At 40.4% G+C, this 20992-nt stretch overlaps 1 protein-coding gene across 4 annotated transcripts in view; it reads left to right on the forward strand.

Annotated features, from left to right (window-relative positions):
- The window catches only part of ADCYAP1R1 (ADCYAP receptor type I), a 140907-nt gene that overhangs the window by 43259 nt on the left and 76656 nt on the right, over nucleotides 1-20992 (forward strand). For all 4 annotated transcript variants that reach the window (XM_055806718.1, XM_055806719.1, XM_055806721.1 and 1 more), the window contains exon 3: nucleotides 12046-12151. In XM_055806718.1, the coding sequence (XP_055662693.1) occupies nucleotides 12046-12151 (106 nt within the window). The remainder of the gene's footprint in view (nucleotides 1-12045; nucleotides 12152-20992) is intronic.

Raw genomic sequence — 20992 nt, forward strand, 5'->3', positions numbered from 1 at the left:
GTTATAACAACAAATAAAGGGAAAGTGACAGGGATGTGTATGAGCAACATTTGTCTAGAGAAAATTCTGTTTTCAGTACTTGTGGTTTGCATTTGGAGGCAGTGGCTTTTATTGAGGTTGGTTTTTGTTTTTGGGGGGTGTGTGGGTTTTTTTTTTTTTTTAGTATGTAAAAATGTGAAATATCTGTATCTGTTGTCAAAAGTGTAATGCAGAAATTTAGAACACAAGTAACCTTGAAACTCAAATGAATCACAGTTAACATACACTGGAGTCACCCAGAATAACACATGAGGGACAATATAAAATAGGTTTCACCAATTTTACTTTCAAATCTCTGTTTACCTGAAGTATGACAGCAATTTGCTCTTGTGGCAAGGGAATTGCTTCTGTTTCTCATTGTCAGTATGTATTAGACATACAGTATTTACATGTGTTAATTTTTTCTGCTGATAGCAGGAAAACCCAAGCTGTCCAAAATATCTGCTCCCATGTCTGACCCTACCTTTCTCCATCGAAAATGAAACCACCTTTCTTCTAACTTCAATCTGAACCAAATTAAAAGATTACTGCAATTTAATGTTGCCATATCAAGGGTTTCAGAGCTATATTTCCTTTTTTGACATACTACAATTCAGAAATAATTGGAGAGAGAATGCTTTACACGTCTTTATTCCATTGTGCATTTATGGCTGTAGGATGGTTGACAAGGGTCTCAGCTCTGTGGCAAGTAAAAATAGTGAAAATTGATATCAGTAGAGAGCTGAAAATGAAGCTGTTACAGTTAATAACTGAGAAATTCTGGCCACTTCAGGTCCTGGCCAGGCATTTATGTGGGAAAATTCATCTGAACCTGAGCAACAAGCTTTTCTGAGGCTTTTGGCTTGCTAAGAGCAACAATGGAGGGAAAGACACAGGCATGAACTCGTGGCTCTCATGCAAAGCAAGGCGTGTTTTCTGAGGTCGTGTTGCAGGTATTGTGTGGCTTTCACCCGCCACCACTGCTAACTATGGAACCAAAATGTGACTTGTACTGCTGGGATGCATACTACGTCAAGACACATCAAGATGTGAGGTAATCTAGCAAGGCTGAAGGTTTCCGAACGAGTTATCAGTGAGGCTATGGTGTGGTTATTGTCACAAATGAAGTAGGATCCAACATTTTCAAGCCCAAATACATAACATTAGGCTCTCTTAGTCAACATACAAGGATGCTATTAAATATGACATGTATAAATACTCCAGCAGAACCCTTATGTCTTTCTCTAGGATGCCAGTTTAATGATTCTTCCACCCATTTAGCAAATTAAATTTGGGAAGAGAGGCTTGAATGTATTGGCCAGCACTTACTATCTTTAGTGTAGGGTAGCAACCATATATGCTTGGGCTTTAAAGGCCCCTTTTTTTCCTTTCCTTTTTTTTTTTTTTTTTTTGACGCTGAAAAATTGTCTCTTGTTTAAATATGCAAAAGATTCTGAGTCTTAAATGTCTGCGCATTGCAGTCAGCTGCAAACAGCACAGCTGAAGCATCTGTTAACCTCAGAGAGAGCCCCTGTGCCACCAGTTCTGCATCAAGAATGCCCTTGTACCTGCCAACCGAGGTGACTGGCTTAACACTTCAGAAGCCTGCTGCATTTTGCTGGAGCTGAAAACAACAGGAGGTGTACCATGTTAATAAAATGCATCCTGAATCTGTCTTTATTCAGTAAGATATTCCTTATCTGTGCAAATTTCTGTATAGCAGCAGAGCAGAAAATGCTGGAGCAGAATCTGGGTCATGACAAGACTCTGAAAGTGAGACCTGTGTCTTATCTGTCAGGGTTTGAAATGCATCCAAGTCCTGCTGGTTTATTTGGAATGAAGTCACCCTTTAAGGGGGAGATCTGTTCTTAGAAGAAGACCATCTCTATCACTGCATGTTGTCCCTCCTTAAATCAAATCCTACCCTGCAGTGATATAAGTGTAAAACAGGAATTTGAGATAGGGTAGGCAACCTGGCACTGTGTTTTGTTGTTTTGTTTTGTTTTCTAGTAATTTTACAATGTTATTTTTGAAACACGTTGTGTTTCTGAGTTACCTGCAACCTGCCTGAGGTTCAGCTCATGAAATATATTCTGGTCACTGGTAGGATTATCTAAGAGCACCTCACGAGCAGTGCATATATTGCTGCATGCATTTTATGCTGCTAACAGAGCACTTAGCAGAGCAGAAGCTGGGTCCCACCTATTTTCTACCCACATGATCATCTCATGGGCAGTCGCTGTGCAGCTTATCTATCCTCATGTGATGTGAAGCAAAGCTTTTGGATAAGGAGTCATGCAGGGATATAAATGACACTTTTTGGAGGAGATGGCAGCATTCTTACATCATGGTTCATAAGAACTTTGAGTTAGAGTTTATAATGGCAGAGTATTCTTGATACAAGTAGTAAATAATAATATTAGCAAATAAAATCTTGGGGTGGGTGGGCAAGAGGAGACTTTGGGAAGGAGAAAGAGGGAACTGTGTGCCTAACACATCTGCATCCAGAAATGGTTTTAAACACGCCATTCCACACCAGCTCAAACCTTTTATATAGTGTATTACCCTTCCAAAACACCATCTTTGCTTTTGGGGATCCTATCCCACAGCAACATGAACAAAAAACCCAAAACAAAACAAAAAATAAAAAGCAGGAGTGTTCAGGGTTGGTTTCGAACAGGGAAGATGTACTGGGGTGTAAGAAGGCTATAGCTGGCCCCCTGTCAGTGTGTGGTATTGCTGAATATTCTGCCTAGTGCGTGATGTGGACTGGAGATTTCATCACACATTGCTGGTTCTTATCCCTGCTTTCCTTCCATATAGCTACTGCTCTCAACTTCTCCGAAAATGGATTTAGGTTGGTGGATCTGGATTTTTTATAGTGTGTAAAAAGAAAATCCCGCATGTCACACCTCATCTAAGATGTTCTAGAGTTCTGCTCTTGTGATTAAAGAAAAGAATCGGGTGTGATTGTATTTCTGCATCTCTCAAGGTCCTGTGAAAATGTCAGTTATTGCTGTCTGCCTATTGTGGTTTTATTGTGGCTAACATATGGATCCCTGCTGATAGTGAGTCTGGGCATGTGCTTGTCTTTTATGGCATATATAAAAGCCGTATGTTTTTATTGTTCCTTTGAAATATCAGGAATAGGGAACTGAGATCCAAAATTGTACTCCATCACTCATTCACTGCATATTCTTGAGTGGGGCACATTTGAACTGCATTAAAATCGCAAGGCATGATCCTAGTTCAGAGGTGCATGTTCTCAGGTTTCGAAAATGTTGTTCATAGGATTAAAGGCAGAGGCCAAATCTCCCATTGTGTAAGTCCTTATTTGTCAATATACAGTAGCTGAGAAGTTGACTCCTTTAAGGAGACAACTACTATACAGCAGGTAATGTGGCTCCTTACCTTCAGTGACGCCCAGGGCATCTTTAAACACGTATCATTTTTGAGCTTACAAATGCCCAAGGCAGAAATGTTGCATGTGGCTAAATTGCTACAAATGACGAATGTGCCAAATGCCGTCTGCTGCCTCAGGGGAGGAAATTGTGTTGGTGGAAATGATCACCCCTTTAGCAATCACTTGTCTACCCAGAACGAAGCTACTCACTGTCACGATATAACTGCATATCACCAGAGATTATGTTTTCTAAGGATTACGTTTAAATGTTAAAGAGCTCTTGCCAGATATTTAAATACTGGTGAACAGCTGTGATTAAATTGTGTGCCCAATGACAGTGCAATATTTTTGCTGGCCTATAAAATGTGGGGTGCTTAAAGAGGAAAACCAATGCAAACACTACAGATTCCAAGCAGGATGGGGATGAGATTCATCAGTGCAACATCTATAGCTGCACAAGTCACCTTGGGCTCTTGTTTTTGTTACTAGCAAGAAACAAACACTGACACTGCAAGTCTTTCTCCATACCATGTCTTTCACCCAGGTAACTCAGACCATAAATATTGATCAACATAGAGTGTCCAAAACATTAAATAGCTGTGAGAGGAGTATCTGCTGATGCTTCTCAGCAGCACGGCATCGATGCAGGACTGAATACACGCAGATAAGGTACTCATCATCAGGCAGACAACCTATTTTATTAAATCACCTAATAAAGGTAGCATTAGCATCATTCTCTGTGGTATAAACCCACACCGAAGGATTACAGTGGTTAATAACTTTATACAAGAAAATTTTTGAATCTTCTATCATGTGGAAAACTCAGTTGTTTCAATATCTGTTGTCATCCTGCAGGAATATGTTCACATATCTAGACCTTTTTTTTCCTCTTTTTTTTTTTTCTTTTTTTTTTTTCTTTCTTCCCCTCCAGAGCAGATTGCATCACGTTTTAAAATTTTTATTCCAAAATAATAAGATATTTCAGTGACATCTTTAAGCAGAGCAAAAACTTTCCATACCCCTGACCTGGATTACTTGAATGACATCTCAGTTCCTCGACTGATCAGTGCAACATTTTATATCGTATTTTGTGTTTGTATCAATGATATATGGCTGTGAATGTGGCCAGCGCACAGGAAAGCGCAGCTTCATCATATTTTTGACAGTCTTAAATTGGGAGGTCAGAGGAACAAGGCACTTTACAGCCATTACCGTACTTTCTTCCCAGGCAATGTCCATAGCCCAAGGACAACCAAAGCTGGTCATAAATGCTCTTAAGGTGACTTTTCTCTTTCTCCAGTAATTTGTTGGTGTTCTTTTTCCTGTGTATGGCCTCACCAGTCATCATTAGGAAGTTTTCCTACATTGCCTCTCTTCCTTTCTAATCCCCTCTGCTGAGTTCCAATGCTGGCTCGTCTCACCCTGTTGCTACTCTGGCACACCATTCAGTCTGCTCCCTTCTTTCCTTCATGAATATGTACTTTATTCCCCTCCTTGAGTTTTTACAGCTAAATAGTGGTGAAACCCTCCAGAGACAGGAAGGAGAAAGAAGAGTTTGTTGAGAAAGCTACTCTAGGCACAGTCTTTTGTGCGAAGATTTGATTCCTTGTGGGATTTGAGTGGGTTTTTTCTGTTTTGGGTTGTGGGTTTTTTTTTTCCCCTCCACTTTGGCACAATATGTGAACCAGCGTCGCTTAGCACTGAAAGGAGGAGGGAAATTGAGAATGAGCTTGCTCACTTCCCATTACCACTGCTGTAATGAGCTCTTTGCCTCCCTTCTTCAGAATTATCCCCAGTCCTAAAGCCTCTCTGGGGAATATCAGTGAGAGCTGTAGCACGACTTGCTGGAGCCGCCTGCGGGGAGAAGTGAAAGGGAGGAACGTGTATGATAGTTGAGGGCAAATAGCTTTAATTTAATTAGTAGATTAATTAAAGCTTTCTCCCTTGGGTAGGGTATATGTGTGTGTGTGGTGAAAGTGTTTCTACACCCTCCTGTAGCTGTTCATCACACGTTTCTGTTCCAAGTGTGACTCGGGGTTTCTATTGAACTTGCTTGGAGCCTGCACAAAACAAATTTCCTGTCTAAGATCTTTTCTCTTCAGGGTTTTGTTTAAATGTAATGAGGTATAAATGGGCAAATAATCACGAGTAATAACAAGAACTTGCCTTGCAAATGAATGTGGCAACATGGCAAATGCAGAACTCCTAAAAGCTTCTCTGTTTCGCTAGGTCCCCACAGTGAGAGAAGTCTTACATTAGCACAGATTCCTTCAGCCTTCAATGAATGAAAATCACCAAAAGTTTTTTTCAATGTGATAAACCATTCGAGACTACTTCGTACCCTTGCCTCTGCACGGTTTACATGGGTCCTGAGGAAAGGTTAAGGCCAACAGTGTCCTGGGCTGTATTAACAAGACAATAGCCAGTAGATACAGGGAAGTGGTTAATCCCCCTCTACGCAGCACTTGCTGGACCACTTCTAGAGTATTGCATCCTGTTCTAGGCTCCTCAGTGTATTAAAGATATCAATCAACTGTAGCAAGTTCAGAAGAGGGGACACCAAGATGGCCTGTAAGGAGAGGAAAATGGGCTTGTGTAGCTGGTGGAAGGAGAAAAACTTTTGGGACAACCTAGTAGCAGCCTTACAGTGTCTATGAGACATCATCAAGAGGGAAGAGCAATGCTTTTTGTCATGGTGATGGCAGGAGACAAATGGACTATGGTCATAGGTTGAAACAAGGGAGGTTTGTACTAAAGAGAGGCCTTTTTACCCTGATGATAAAGATTCTGGGAACCCTCAAACAAAAGGAAGCTTACAGATGTGGAAAAAGGGACAGGCGAGTTGGGAGGAATATAGGGATGTGGTCAGAACATGCAGAGATGCGACGAGGAAGGCTAATGTCCATTTGGGATTTATCCTTTGAGGAAAGAAGAAGGAAGACATGTAGCATGTGTTATTTGGAGTTATACTTCTAGATTTTTATCTTTGGAGAAGAAAGTCTCAGGAACAATAGGAGAAAGCCATTTTACATAATATAATCAGCAATCAGAAAAGGCTACTGAGCCTTTAGTTTCACCTCAAGCACATTATGTCTAGCAAGATTTAAAAAAAAACTTTTCCAATTAGTGGTTGCATCCTACCAGTGCAAGGCTTTGAGAAACGTTGCTTGGTATTGCCTGCTAATAGAGATAATAGGCTAAAGGTACACACTCGTTTAACTCAAGATGTCAGTTCCTGTGGAAGTTATCAACTATACTGAGAATGCCTCACCATACTCGGAAGGAGGTTTTTCAACTGATCTTCAAGATAAGAAGCTAGTTAAGGCAAACCTCGTGGTTTAACTCCAGCCAGCAACTAAGTACCATGCTGCCACTTGCCCACTCCTCCTGCTGGTGGGGTGGGGAGGAGAGTTGGAAAAAGGTAAAACTTGTGAGTTGAGACAAGAACAGTTTAATAATCGACATAAAATAATAATAGACTAATAACAATAATAATAATGGAGAAAACAAAAAAAAAAAAAAGAGAGGAGTAAACCCCAAGAAATCCAACCGATGCACAGCACAGTTGCTCACCACCCACTGACCGATGCCCAGCCAGTCCCCAGGCAGCAATCAGACCCCCCAAAACAACTCCTCCCAGTTTATATACTGGGCATGACACTCTATGGTATGGAATGTCCCTCCAGCCAGCCGGGCTCAGCTGTCCTGGCTCTGCTCCCTCCCGGCTCCTTGTGCTCCTGCTCACTGGCAGAGCACGGGACACTGAAAAGTCCTCGGTTTAGAGTAAGCACAGCTCAGCAGCAACTAAACCATCAGCGTGTTATCAACATTATTCTCATCCTAAACCCCAACCGCAGCAGTGTGCCAGCTACTAGGAACAAAGTTAACTCTATCCCAGCTGAAACCAGGACAGCAAACTCAAAAATAGATTTACCCTATGTTGCATAACACATCTTTTGTCCAGAGTTACCACTTGAGAAGGCATCCATTGAGTGAACTGTTGATTATGCTGCTGTTATTTTCTAATCTGCAGTGAGACATGCATCTCTCTAGGAGCCATCAGTGTAGAAAAGTTACCATAACTTAAATTCATGTAAGACAGTTTGAAAGGGATCAGTGCCTTTTTTGGCAGTGTGCTCTGTTTGTGGGTTTTTTTCTGCACAATTTTCTTAAAACATAGTGTCAAAACTATGCTGCAGATTGTACAACTGTGCCTTGGTTTGAATAACTTCCTAATCGTTTTACCCTTTCACTTAGTCTGAAGTGTTTTGAAATTACAGTAGTTTGGGTGCTATTTACACAGGCAGACAAAAACGCAATCAAGCAACAACGTAAGGCCTTCCTGGAGACAATTTGTTCCACCGCCAAGCCAGTGTTGTGTGTACCAGTAATGATGTAAATCAGTTCTGAAAAAATCCAGATAATCAGAGCTCTTTCCCAAACACCTCTATTTTTAACACAACATTGTGCAAGTCTTGGCCCTGGTTTGACCAGTTGAATCATTGCTTGATAAGGGATTAAATCTAGTAATGTTTCCATGACAAAATAAGCTTCTTTGGGGAATGCTCACATAATAATGTATCAGTTTTTAAGCTAACTTTTTAAAACTGAAAGTCATGTACCAAAGTTTGTACGATGCTGTGCCTAATGTGAGGCACAGCCTGCGCTACACGCTGGGAAGAGGTGCAGAGCCACCACTGTGCTCTGTAGATCTTCATGCACCGAAGCAGACAGCTAGGCATGCTGCCTTTCCAGTGGAGGAGGAATCTTGGGGAAAGGAAAAATTGCTGTCCAAGTTACCTTCACTTGCCTTGCTCCCACTGTTTGATATACTTCAACCAAAACAAGAAGAAAAAAGTTTATTTACATTTCCTGATGGAATAAACTGGCAACATGTGTTTACTTCCATGAGCAGGGAAGTGTATGATGCTCTTCTGATCCGCACAGCTCCTCCCATGGGGTTCTCTCCCTGGACCATCTGTATATTTGAGCAATTCCTTGCTTAAACATGACTCTAAAATTTGCTGATCTGATTTACCTAGCTGGGGCAGGTCTGGAAGCAGCAGAGATGTGTTCACCTGGTTCTCTGCTTAGGTGTATGTACCATCAATAGCTTTCCTAGTGGAACAGTTCACAGTAAAGCAGTACCTTGAGGGTATGTGTCAGAGAATAATGTAGTTTGTTACCTAATGACATCATTGTTATTAACTTTACCGTAATGCCAAGGGAGCAACAAAGAGTTAAGTACTATAAGTTGCATGCAGCACATGCCGGGTTATTTTTGTGGTGGCCACCTTAATAAAAACAAATGAAGAAAAATGAAAGTTTTTAATTTGTTGTACAGCTGTAGTGCGGTAGCTAGCTGCTGTTGTCTTTTTCTGTTCCCTCACAACTAAACAGACGTCAATTCTATTTACTGTATTTGTATCTAGGCAAACATATGTCTTTTCAAAACAGGTGTGAGTCAAACTCCTTCACTCCACTGAGAGTAATTTTTTTTTTTTTTATAAAAGAGTGAATTTCATGCACTATCTTCTTAGTTTCTTGATTTTTCTAGTATGTGTCAGAACATTCTTTAACTGCACATATCACTGATATCTTCTGGGAAACTGAAACCAGACTGTCTCTGCTGAACTCAGGAAATTGCAAATGTCCTTGAGGCAAAAGAAATGAAATCAGGAGGCCATGAAGTTCAATCTCACACTTCCATTTGAATTGTGCTCTGCAGGGCAGTTGTTGAAGACTGACTTGACAGATTAAAGGCTCTACCAGTACGTAGTTAATGAAGAAACACAAAACATGTGGATCCTTTCAGGAAAACGTGAAAACATTAAAGGATCTCTACATTCAACAGCGAAACCTTTTGCTATTAGGAATCCAAACCCTTTTTTTTTTTTTTTTTTTTTTTTTTATTAGCAAAGATGACAAGCAGCTTCTCTGGCACGGAGGTTAATGTTTCCTCCCTTTCTCTGCTTTTTGTCTCAGTTTCTGTGTTCCCCAGTGTTTTGGGGTTTTTTTTGTTTGCTTTATTTTTTTCTCCCCACGCCCCCCCTTTTCCCCTCGTTGATGAAGAGTGCCACAAAATGGCATAAAAATGATTATGGGAAGTCACATCAAAATAGTCTGCCAATAGTGAAAGCTTAGCTACAGGGGCAGGTGAAGCCCATCTCTCTAGTGCTGTTTGTGCCCAGCTGTCTGCATTTCAAATACCTCCTGAGCCAGACTTACTCAGATACAATTGACTAAATTTAGTCAGTTCAGTCAGAGACATCTGACCAGATGTGCCCGTCTGCGAGGAAAACAATAAAATCTGAGCTCTTATCCTTAGGCTTTCTTTATAATCAAATCCTTAGGCTTTCTTTATAATCAATCAAGTCCTGGCTTTGGCTTACCTCTACTAAAGCAAACACCAAATACAGGAAGGATAAATAACTCTTTTGTCTTTTCACTATAGATTGAACTGATACCTTCTCAAAGGTCTATGAGTGCCCCACAGGACATCAAAATCTGGGCATGGTGGGTTTCTTAGTGTTTAGTATCCTTTGATGAACTTTGCATAAATACATACATGCATATATATATGTATATGTTTTGAACTCCTGTAACATTGAACATTCACAATATCAAGGTGAAAGGAGCTCTTCAGGTTAAAAATAAGTGTGTGAAGAAACATTTCTTTTTGTTTATTTGTATCCTGCTTGCGTAGAAAATATATATTGTAATATTACTATTTCAATTTTTATTATTATGACTACTATTACTACATGAGAACTTTTCTAACCTGTACAGAAACTTCCATATTCATGTACTGAGACAACCCTTAGATGCTCCTTTCAGACCTGAGTGAACCAGCACCAGAACCCTGATTTACTTGCTATTTCTCTCTTATCTTTTTTAACAGACATTCTAAGAACTTGAATGTCAGCCAATGCAATTTTCCCAATCTTCTCTGAGGTTTAGGGGACGATGTAGCAAAAGCCCTTATGTTCTTGGGAGATCCTAGAGATCTGTGACAATATATATTTTCCAGGCCCATGGGAGCCCTTAAAACAGAACAGTGTTTGTTTTGAAGATAAACGAATATAATATGGTTATGCCTGGTGCATCCCACGAGGAAAATAGCTGAAATGTATTACTGGGATCTTGGAGATGAGACTATGTAGCATTATCAGTTCTAACAAATGGTGAGGAAAACTTCCCAACAGAGGTTCCTAAGGAAACCGTCGCTGTCTTTGAAATAAGGCTGGTGGCTTATAACTGTTATAAGGCCAAAAGTGTGCAAATGGCTCCACACCTCCTAGCACACACAAAAGCACAACGCAAGCACCACCAAACTAGGATTACTTGTGCCTTGGCATTTACTGTAAGTGTGTATTGAGTGTATTGTGGCGTTTCAAACTGTTCACTCCATTCTGCCTAATGGGAGGCGGGGGAAGTGAAGTTGTGTAGACGGGGCTCCAAAATAAATTGAAGAAGATTGAATTCGGGTATTGCTTTCCCCGTTTGTTTGTTCCTACATAGCAGGCAAGGCAAAACAGACCACTTGGCAGGTCAGGTACGCTCTGCTTCCTCTGTAGTTCTCTATCGTCAAGAGTGAAGGAAATGGGATGGGAAATATGAAACAGCAAAATTGTTTCAGTGAACCAGGGTGACCTACCCCATCTTCAACCAGTGCACTGATTTTCACGGTGCTTTCCGCGGTGTGATTTCAACCTTAACAGTGCCCCTGTAAAATGATCTAATGAAACCTGAGATTGTATTGCCCTTTAATTGATACACTCTGGCCACTGTCTGTGATAGGAATGAAATCTTGTATTGATTTCTGGGAATGGGTCACATTTTGTTGCTGCTTTGGGATTGCCTGCACTCTTTTGGCTGCAATGTTCCTCTTATAAACTAATTTCTTTTTGTTTTCATTTGCTTTCCCCCCATTTTTTTTCTTGCAGTGGGCAGCCTTAGAGCCCTAAAGATGGCAGGGGGTGGGGACACGGCGGGGAGAAAAAGAAGAGATTTGGATCAAGTCACCTCACTTTAATTGGCATTGCATTCTTTTTTTGGCAAGAAAATTGCCTTGTGTTCACTAGGAATAAAGGAAGAAGGAAACATTAAGGAATGGACAGGGTGAAAGATGAAGAGAAAGAGCTTTTAATTTAATTCTGAGTCCTGAGTGATGTTAATGGATTGTGCAAGACTCATAAGAAACTGGTGTAAGATCAAACTGAGCCTCAATTGATTTCTGATTCTTCTTTAAATTATTTCTCCATTTAGAGGTACCTTTGCTTCAGCCTTATATGAGGAAGGAATAAAATAAAATAAAGCAAACACATTAGAAATTATAGTTTGGCAGGGAGAACAACATAAACCCCCCCAAACAATTTATAAAAATTGTAATTCCATACTTTGGCCTTAAGCCTCCTGGAAGAGGTATTGAAATAAAGGAAAGAAAAAAAAAGGAAGAAAGGTTTGTTGAAAGGTTTTCTGCACTTTTCTCTCTTACAAGGATGCTTTTATTTCTTTCGCATTTTAGAACAGGACCTCAAAACTTACTGATGTTTCCTGATAAACTCACTAGCTATTTTTAGTTTGTAATTATTCTTTCTCCACATTTTTTCCCCTCCTTTCAGGTTACAGCAACCCATTCCAATTGCATCATTAAAAAGGAGCAAGAGACCTGTCTAGAGAAGATACGGAGGGCAGCTGCCCTGAACCCTTTCAATGACTCTTCTCCAGGTGAGTTGCAGCTGGGGACAGACCATGTACGTTGAAGTCATGCGTTCGAAACATTCCTGTCATGTCTGCAGGGGGTTTCAGCAATGTCCATGCAAACATCTTACGGTAATAGGTGCAGTCACTGCAGCTGAATGAGCTTAGAGAGACATTATAAGGACAAAAAATCAATCAATGGGGATGTACCAGAACAATTGCTGGTTATTATCAGAGGTCAGGAACTTGCTTCTGTACTTTAGGTGATGCAGTGACATATGACTGCAAAATTAATTCAGAAAAAAAAAAAAAATAAAAGAAAAGAAAAGGAAAAAGAAACAGTATGCCTGGAGAGGCCTTGGTAGTGTTTGTGTCCTCTGCTTGTGCAGGTGGCAAAAGTTATTGGGAACTGGACATAAGACTAAGTGCATCGTTGGTCTGTTCTGTGACAACTCGTTCCCCCTCATCAGCTCAGTGATAACTTGTGCCTGCCTCTCTCATGATCTGAAGACCTTTACAGGGATTAACATTGTGATGACCATAATCTTGATGAAGAATACTTGTGCTGTTGCTGAGCTAAGAAACTGAGGCAGCAAGAAAAGAAGAAATTAATAGTTTAATATCCTGTCTCATTTCCCACTGACTGCAGCAGCAGCTGCCTATGGCCAGTGCCAGTGAGAGAAGGGCAAAGAATGACAGAGAAACTAATTGGAAATCAGGGTCCATTTTCTGAGTCCTGTCCAAACAGCTTCTACTGTGACTAGAATTGGTAAAGCTGCAGAGGAAAGCAGATAAAACACATAGTGTGTGATAAGAAGGGAGATTTCTCTCCCCTTTTCCTCACCATGTATTTTAGCCCAGAAGCAAGGGAAGGCAGGATGCAGATATCTGTGTTATCAGAGCATCCTCTGAAGCAAGCTATTCCTGCATTTTAGCTGCTAGTATTTCCATCAGAGTCCTCCTATTATTCAGCTCATACATAAGGTCATTTTTGTTCTGCTTCCCAGCTTCGGGGAAACGAACTGTGTGGTTTGGCGAAATTGAGGAAAGCATGTACTGCAGGCAGTTCATTTCAGCCCCAGTGATGTGGGTTTAGGATCCTCTTTGTTCATTACAGAAGATCTTCCCAATTCTGCTGAGGTCCAGAAGTGGCTTATGCAGGGACAAAAGGGAAAAAACAACGTGTTCCTCCTCCTGTACCCCCAAAATAATGTCAGAAGCTGACCATGAGCCCTGCTTCTTATGATTATGCAATGACTAAGATTCAAGAATTCATAGATTTTCTCAGTTCAAGAGAGACCATTTTACCAGCTAGCTGGTACTTTATCACTCAAACCCAGAATAACCCTGGCAGTTACGCCTGTTCCAAACTAAAGTCCATTTCTACTGTTGCCTACTAGAATGCCTGTTCCAAATCCAAAGCACACAGCTCAGAGATAGAGGAGGTCTGGAGCCATCGGAAAGGCTTTTGCATCTCCATGTGATTAAAATGTATCACCTACTCAGGCAGGCAGGGACTGAATCCTTTCAAGTAGTAGCTCAGCAGCAGAATCCAGATGCTCTTTATTCTGTGCCCCTAGTAGTTTTAGATTGAATTACTGTATAGAAGATTTTCCCAGGCTTATTGTGCATCTTTCAGTTGTTCACCACATCCTGTGGCAATGAGTTCCACAGTTTATGTGGCTTTGGGTAAAGAAACCACATCACCTCCAAGGCATTTATTTTCCAGTGAAGAATTCTAACATGTTTCTTGTTTGAAAGACATTTCATTCCATGGATCCTGTTTGTTGCTTTTTCTCTCTACCTTTTTAAAATTACTGTAGATGTGTTTTATAGGTATTTCATTTCACCTCTGGGACTACAGCATTCCATTTTATCCCCTTTAAGTCCTGACCTTCCAGACTCACCTTTCATTACATGATACTTATTTCAAACCAGATCTAGCCACCATCACTCCCAACAAAGCCTTATCTCCATAGTTAAACGATGGGACATCAGCAGAGCTCTACCACCCTCACTGTTTGCTCAACATCCTTGAGATACTACTTACTGTATTTGGAATGACACCTTGCTGCTGCCTGCTAACACGGGGTGTATCAACATGGGATACTCCATACATGATAGGTTCACATACCACAGGATTTAAGAAAATACCACAGTTATCTGTTTACTCCAAAAGCACTTTTGCTCCTGGTCTATTACTGGAATGGAGCACTATTCACCACAACCGATCCTGGCTTTTAGGTTAAGTTATCAAGCATTGGTTGGAGAAGTTTTGTTATGAAACTCCCCGAAGACATAGTAACTGCCCATAAATTAAGCAGCCTTGTGCAGTGTGTTGATTCCTCTCTCTTTTCACTTGCTGCAGACAACCTATTTTTCACCTGGGAGAAGTGAAAATTGCCCAACATTTGTTTTTTGTCATTCATCTGTAGCAGTAAGACATGTTAATGATGGCGGGTAGGGGAGAAATATGATATTAACTTGTTTCCTTCAAAGAAAGAGAAACATAAGAAATAACTCCCTTGCTTGTCAGAAACAGCTGAAAGAAAGAAGAAATCCCTCCTGGCTGATGAATAAACTTCTGTTTATTTAAGAGCATGGAGAAGCACAAAACTGCCTCATTTCCCTTTGGACTATTTCTGCATGCAAATTTCCATAGAACATTTCAATATATATGTTTTTTTCTGAGGATTTATTTCTCCTCAAAGGGGCTGCAGGGTATAAAATGGTATTGTGAGTTTTTAGGGAGTCTGTAGAGGTTTGGGCACATGTTCAAGTTCCTGCAGCTTAAAAAAAACACCCACCAAATCAGCTGAACTACAGTAACCCATGCAAGCAAGGTAGCTACAGTCTTCTGTTGCATGTGAAACAAAGTCAAATGATCATGTATAACATTTGGGTCTGGGACATGGACAGTCCTTGTGATCTGTATTTCTAGTGTCTAGAACAATAATATTACACATCATGAAAATTATCGCAAGGTGCCCACGTGGTGCAAAAAATAATAACAATAATAGTAGGTTTTCTGCTCCTGTTTGGGGACCTTGTTTTCTGCACTAATATTTCTCCTGTTTAAAAGTACTGCATGGAAAGCAATGCACTTTGATGTCAAAAGAGAAGAACATCTTATGGCTTCCTACATTTTTGCAGTAATTCAACTCTCCTGCCTTTGCTTTGGCCCCTTGCTGTGCTCAGCATCTGTGAACACAGACATAAACTAAATGGTTCCCCAGAGTTCCTCTGGGTGAGGTCCAACCCAAGCACAATGTTGATGCTGCAACTGCAACCACAAGTCTTGAAGAGCAAGGCTGGCACTGTATTATGGAAGGCATCCAGCCCTGACTTGTCAGGGCTCTGATGTTTTCCCCTTTCCCTCCTGCTGTACCTCACATACCCAGATGTTATGCTCATTACTGTTTTATTCTTCACAGCACTGTTTTCTCTCCTTCTGCTGCTGTGTAATGCCTATAATGCTTCAGAGACAATGATTGCCTTGAGATTTCTGTTTGTTTTTTTCCATGAGTTTTATGACATCTTCTTCCTCTGAAATGCTTTAAATTCTTTAGGAGCCTTCATATGAAAAGAAATAAGGGGTATGTGCTGACCCTAGGTGTCCCTCCCTGCTCAGCCATCACCTACAGCCTGAATGAAAAAAAGAATTTGAAGAAAACGAAATCTCAGCAGGACCCAGAATCGGAGTCTTTTGTTCTGGAAAGGGAGTTAAAGAGATAAAGGGGAATAATGAATGAAAGCCAAAGGCCGAAAAGAAAGGAAGGAGGGTAATGATTACTTCATACTCAACTTCGCCAGGCAGTGGAGCCAGGCTATTTCTTACATCAGTGTTTCCGATGTCCTTTGTTTGAATTTTTGTCTTTGTTCTAGTGTAGAGCTGCCCCAGCTCCTGCTGGACCCTCTTGTAGCTGTCAGCAGTCCTCAAAGGACATTCTGCCAGATAAGAATTGATAAAGCTCACTGACAAATCATATGCATCCTTTTTCGTTTTTATTTTTTCCCATCCAGACTCTACTGACCTGTTCCCTGCCCTGGGGCTAGGAAAGAATGGCACAGGAGTTACTCAGATACTTAATGACAGTTTCCTGGGCTGTGTACACTTAGCATGGGATTCATCTAATTAAATGTTGATACCTGCAAATGCATCTGCACTATGAATGATGAAGTCACCTTGCTCATTTTGTAGCTCTGGATATCTAATAAGTAGAGCCTGAGACATAATTCATTTCATCCTCAAAGTAGATTAGATGATGCCCTTTTTTTCTCTACAGACATATGTGGAAGTAAAGGTGGCTATCTCAGCTGTAAATATTTACATTGTTGATGTCTACATTTTATCAAACAAATCCTACCTTTAGCATCTGGCTCTGCTATACTGAGTAGGTCACGCCAGAGGTCTGGATTACTCTATATTTACCATGGGATGTTTTGATGTGTAGGTGTCTTCTTTATGACATCCATGTACTAAACTGTAGTGGATCTACTTAGACTTGTGTAAACAAGTTTTGCAATCAATGTTTCCTTGAGTGGTGACCTCCAAAGACAGGCAGAGGTGTTCAGCAGCCTGCACATTCACACTTGCCACACACATGCACTGACAAAGTCAAGCTCCCAGCTGTCTTCCGCTTCCAGGTGGGTTTGTATCTTACCTAGCTGTAATTCCAAGGACCATACACATTTGTCTGGCTTGATCTGGGATCTGCTGAGCAGTTTAATCTGATACTGTCCATGGGGGCACAGGATCACAGCCAGCACACATGCCACTCAGAGAAATCCCATAATGGTAAGAGCCCTGTTGATGAAATGTAGATTTCTCCAGCAGTAGTTTGGCATAACAGACTTTTCCCAGCCTGTTACCTGTTTGTCTTTGCACTGTTGGAACTTGTTTTTCCAGACTTTTCCCCTGAATGTGGTGCTGTCTCAAATCGTGGGGGAGTTCCTTGAGTGATCTGCAGATTTGGGCCACTGATTTAGTGTTTATAGTGCCTAAAATGCACTAATCTGGAATGAGCCAAGCTATGATAACAGTGAACATAGTGCAAGAATTTGAATAGAAATGGAAGTGACGAGGACTCATTGGTGATTATGTGGTTCATGACTCACTGTCAAATTAAATTTTAACTTGTAACCCTGGTAAGCTAGTCCCACTTCTGTCCTTCCTCTGAAAAATGTTGAAGGGCAGTTGCACTGCCAGGCAAGCCAAGAAATTCAAATGAAGTACTTGCAGGGATGTGATGTCTACAATGATCTTGGTTAAGAAGAATCCTATCAGCGAGTTATCCCATAAACCAACAGGAGGGAAACTGGTAGGGACACCAAGGGGGTAGGAGGCAGTAATTAGAAGATAATGGTGGTAATGCAGGGAGAGTAGATTCTGAAAAGTGTTTCCATGTTCATCTAAAGATGGAGCAGGTTTCTTTAGTTTTAGATTTTTATTGGGTGTCTTGTCAGCCTCCTGTTCTTTCAGAGCCTTTTAATTATCTGCTCTTATTTCCCTTGGTGCCACCAGGAAGACATTACTTTGTCGTGTGCCTGCCTATGTGTGGATGTATCTCCCTTATTGATGCAGCTGCACACAAGAACAATAGAACTAGGATTGTTCGTCTCACACTCAGCTTTTAAAAACTATTGAAATCCTGGAGCTGGGAGGGTATAGCTAAGAATATGTCTCTGTACTTAATTGTTTTCTACTTGGCTCCTATTTGAGCCAGGATGCTGACCAAGATAGCTTTGATCTGCCTGGATACATCTGTCTTTGGTCAAAGTGGCTTTTTCGTGCTGATGGATTTAGCCATGTGACACTGCATAAAGTGTCTTCTACTAACCTCAAGTTAGAGATGGTAGAAACAAGCAAAACGTTCAAGGTAGATGTTAGGGACCATGTGGCACCAGGGTTAGGATTTGTGCTCATTTCAGACATCTATACTGTAGAGATCTGTATCTGAACAGGGCACCCATGCAACCATCTGTACCCAAGTTGTGATCAAGCTTTACTCTTTCTCAGGCAAATGCAAGAAAAAGAGCTTCACTGACCTCTGTTTTCCAAGCATTGCCAAAGATTAGCTCTTTGCTGAATGTCTCTGAGTTTATCAACACAACACTGTTTGTTCATCAGCTGCAATGGATGAATTAATGTTCCCTAAGTATGGGTTTATAAAGTAGAAAGGCCTTTATCAATGCTAGTTATTTAAACTGTACTTACGTGACTTAAATTTGCCTTATTTTAGACATCCATCTTACATTAAGTCTATGACGAGTGTCCATTTGTCTCCATTGCCTCTTAATGCAATCATTATGGAGATCTGAAGTTGGGTGGTATGAATTCTATGGATAATAATGTAACAGAACTGGAACGAACAAAATCTTCACAATCCAGGCAGAAACCAAGCTGCAGGCTCTATAAAGAATCTTGTTCTCAAATGCAGCAGCAGAAGCTAAAAAGGATGTTATGAGCCTACTATGAATTCGGTCACATTAGTGAAGCTGAAAGCCTGGAAGGGCACTGTCATTGAAAAAGTTCAGGATCAGCTTTGGTAGGGGAAATAAAGGGTGCTGTGTCACAGCCAAACTGCTTTGGAAAGATCTATGAAACTTTTTCTTGCTAGTCACGGCTGGAGAAAAGAGAAATCTCCAGTGGGTGAACCACTGGCATGTTCCTATTTCTTGGGAAAGCCTCTACCCTGCTTCTCATCCCTCTATAATATACAGCCAAGCTATACTTCTATGTGTGGTCTGACGGGGAAGACAAATAGTGTAAAAACAATAATTTTACTGGTGAAGAATTCCTAGTAACAGGGATTAAAAACCCATCCATGTACCCTAGATATAATATGAAGCTGCACGTATTAATGCCAGTTGAGCTGGGGTGTTTATTTGGCGTTGTAACTCTCAGCTGGGGTCCTGGTCCTGGTTGCAGGAATAGTTTGCTGCAGGGCAGTGCTGTGCTTGTGCAGTCCTACAGCTTTTGCGTCCAGAGCTAGCTGGGTTGCCATTAGACTGGGGATCTCTGTACCTAATTCTTCATTAGCAATTACAGAGTCTTTGGTAATCTCTACGTGTCTCAGTGTCAAGAAAATCTTTCCTTAATGTACTATCCCTTTCTTTTCAATGCCATGTGCTACCCACAGTATAATGCTAACCCATGGCAAATTGGTGGAGTGTGTAGGGCCATAGGTGCATCATGCAGAACCAGAAGAGAATTCTGCCATGGATTTTTTTACAGCACATATGATAGGTATAGATACTTTAGTCTCTGTCCTGAGAGTATTAACCCCAAATCCTACTAGTTCTTACTCTCTGCTTTGTCTCCAGGGATGTGTTTTCTCTTGATTTTACTAACTAGCACCTCAATTATCTAGTCTAAACTAAGTCTAAGTAGCCACTGAAGAGTTGTGGGTCATTCCTTAGCGTTATTCCTTTCAAACTCCTATGAGTTCCTGCCATTTGTGGGATAAATTGTTCTCTGGAATGACCTTTTTCTTTTTACTGACTCCAGAGGAAAGCCAGAGGACAAGTTCAGCTAGATGGACTCTAAGAAAGTTAAAACTTAGGCGAGGTGATCATCAGCCTGGGAACTGTCAGTTAAGGTGACTCAGAAAAGATGCAAAAATTGCTGTAATGGAGCAGATATCTCTATTATCTCCTTGGGCAGCATGAACACATTCTGCCAACAGATTCAGCAGCATTTTGGTGGTTTAAATGAGGACTGCCTCCTTTGCAAGCCCTGCTAATAAATCTAAGTTTAGTCATCTTCTGAGCTTTTGCTGGACTTCCATTCAGATGGGAAACGAAGGGAAGGAAAAGTACTGGAATTTAATGCCTACAGCTCTGAAAGCCATTAACTGCAAAACATGTGTATAAGCTACTATTCCCATCCCATAGTATATTCATTGCAATAATTCCTACTTGGTTCTTTCAAAGCTATTACTTTTGTAATCTCCAGAATTGCCAGGAAGTCCTTCTTTAATAACTGAGGAACATAAGTTAAAAGAAAATAAAAAGCGGAATGGAATTTGTCTAGGCAACTGGGTAAGATATTGACTTAGATAAAATTAGTTTCTGGGAGCAGGGCTGTATAAAAATATTTTTCTGCAAGCAGTTTAGTCATTGAAAAATGCAAGTTCAGGTTAAATTCTTAAATAATTTACACCGAAAAAATAATAATAACCATTAAGAAATTTGGAAAATAAAAATCTATTGACATTTCATGACAGAACATTGTTTCAGAAGTATTGCTGGTTTAGTTAGGGTTAAAAAATCAATAAATGTTAAAATTAAAAATAAAAAGCTAAAAATAACATTTCTTATCTGCCTATCCAACTCTGTATTTCACATCAGCCAAAAAGGAAGAAAAAAAATGTCACTTAATTGAATAGAATGAAGGTTTTATTCTTCTTTTTTGTTTAACCATTGAAACAAAATATCAATTTACACAATTCCACTTGTGAATTGTGTAATTCAAACAGTAGTTCATTGTTTCTATGGTGACAGCTAGTTCATTAAAACACACCACCTCTCTTTTTTTGTCCAGAGTTTAATAACATCACAAAGTCTAGTCTTACCTTCTGCTACATGGCACACACCATGTGTAATGAGAAGCTGATCTGGAGTAAGCAGGGGCAGCTTCTTTACAGAATATGCAGAGGCTATCAGTAAGTGAGGGTTTGCTCCATATACCTGTTTACTTGGTTTGGGGATTTTTTTTTATTTGTTTGTTTGGGATTTTTTCTTTGTATTTCTTTTTTTTTTTTTTTTTAATGAACATTTTCAAATGCAAAGTGTAGTAGATACATTTGCAACAGATTTCACCTGTGGGGCAGGGGAATTGTTTTAATTCATGTTGCCCCAAACTGC

This window comes from Falco peregrinus, chromosome 5 (assembly GCF_023634155.1).
Source record: "Falco peregrinus isolate bFalPer1 chromosome 5, bFalPer1.pri, whole genome shotgun sequence".
Lineage (NCBI taxonomy): Eukaryota > Metazoa > Chordata > Aves > Falconiformes > Falconidae > Falco > Falco peregrinus.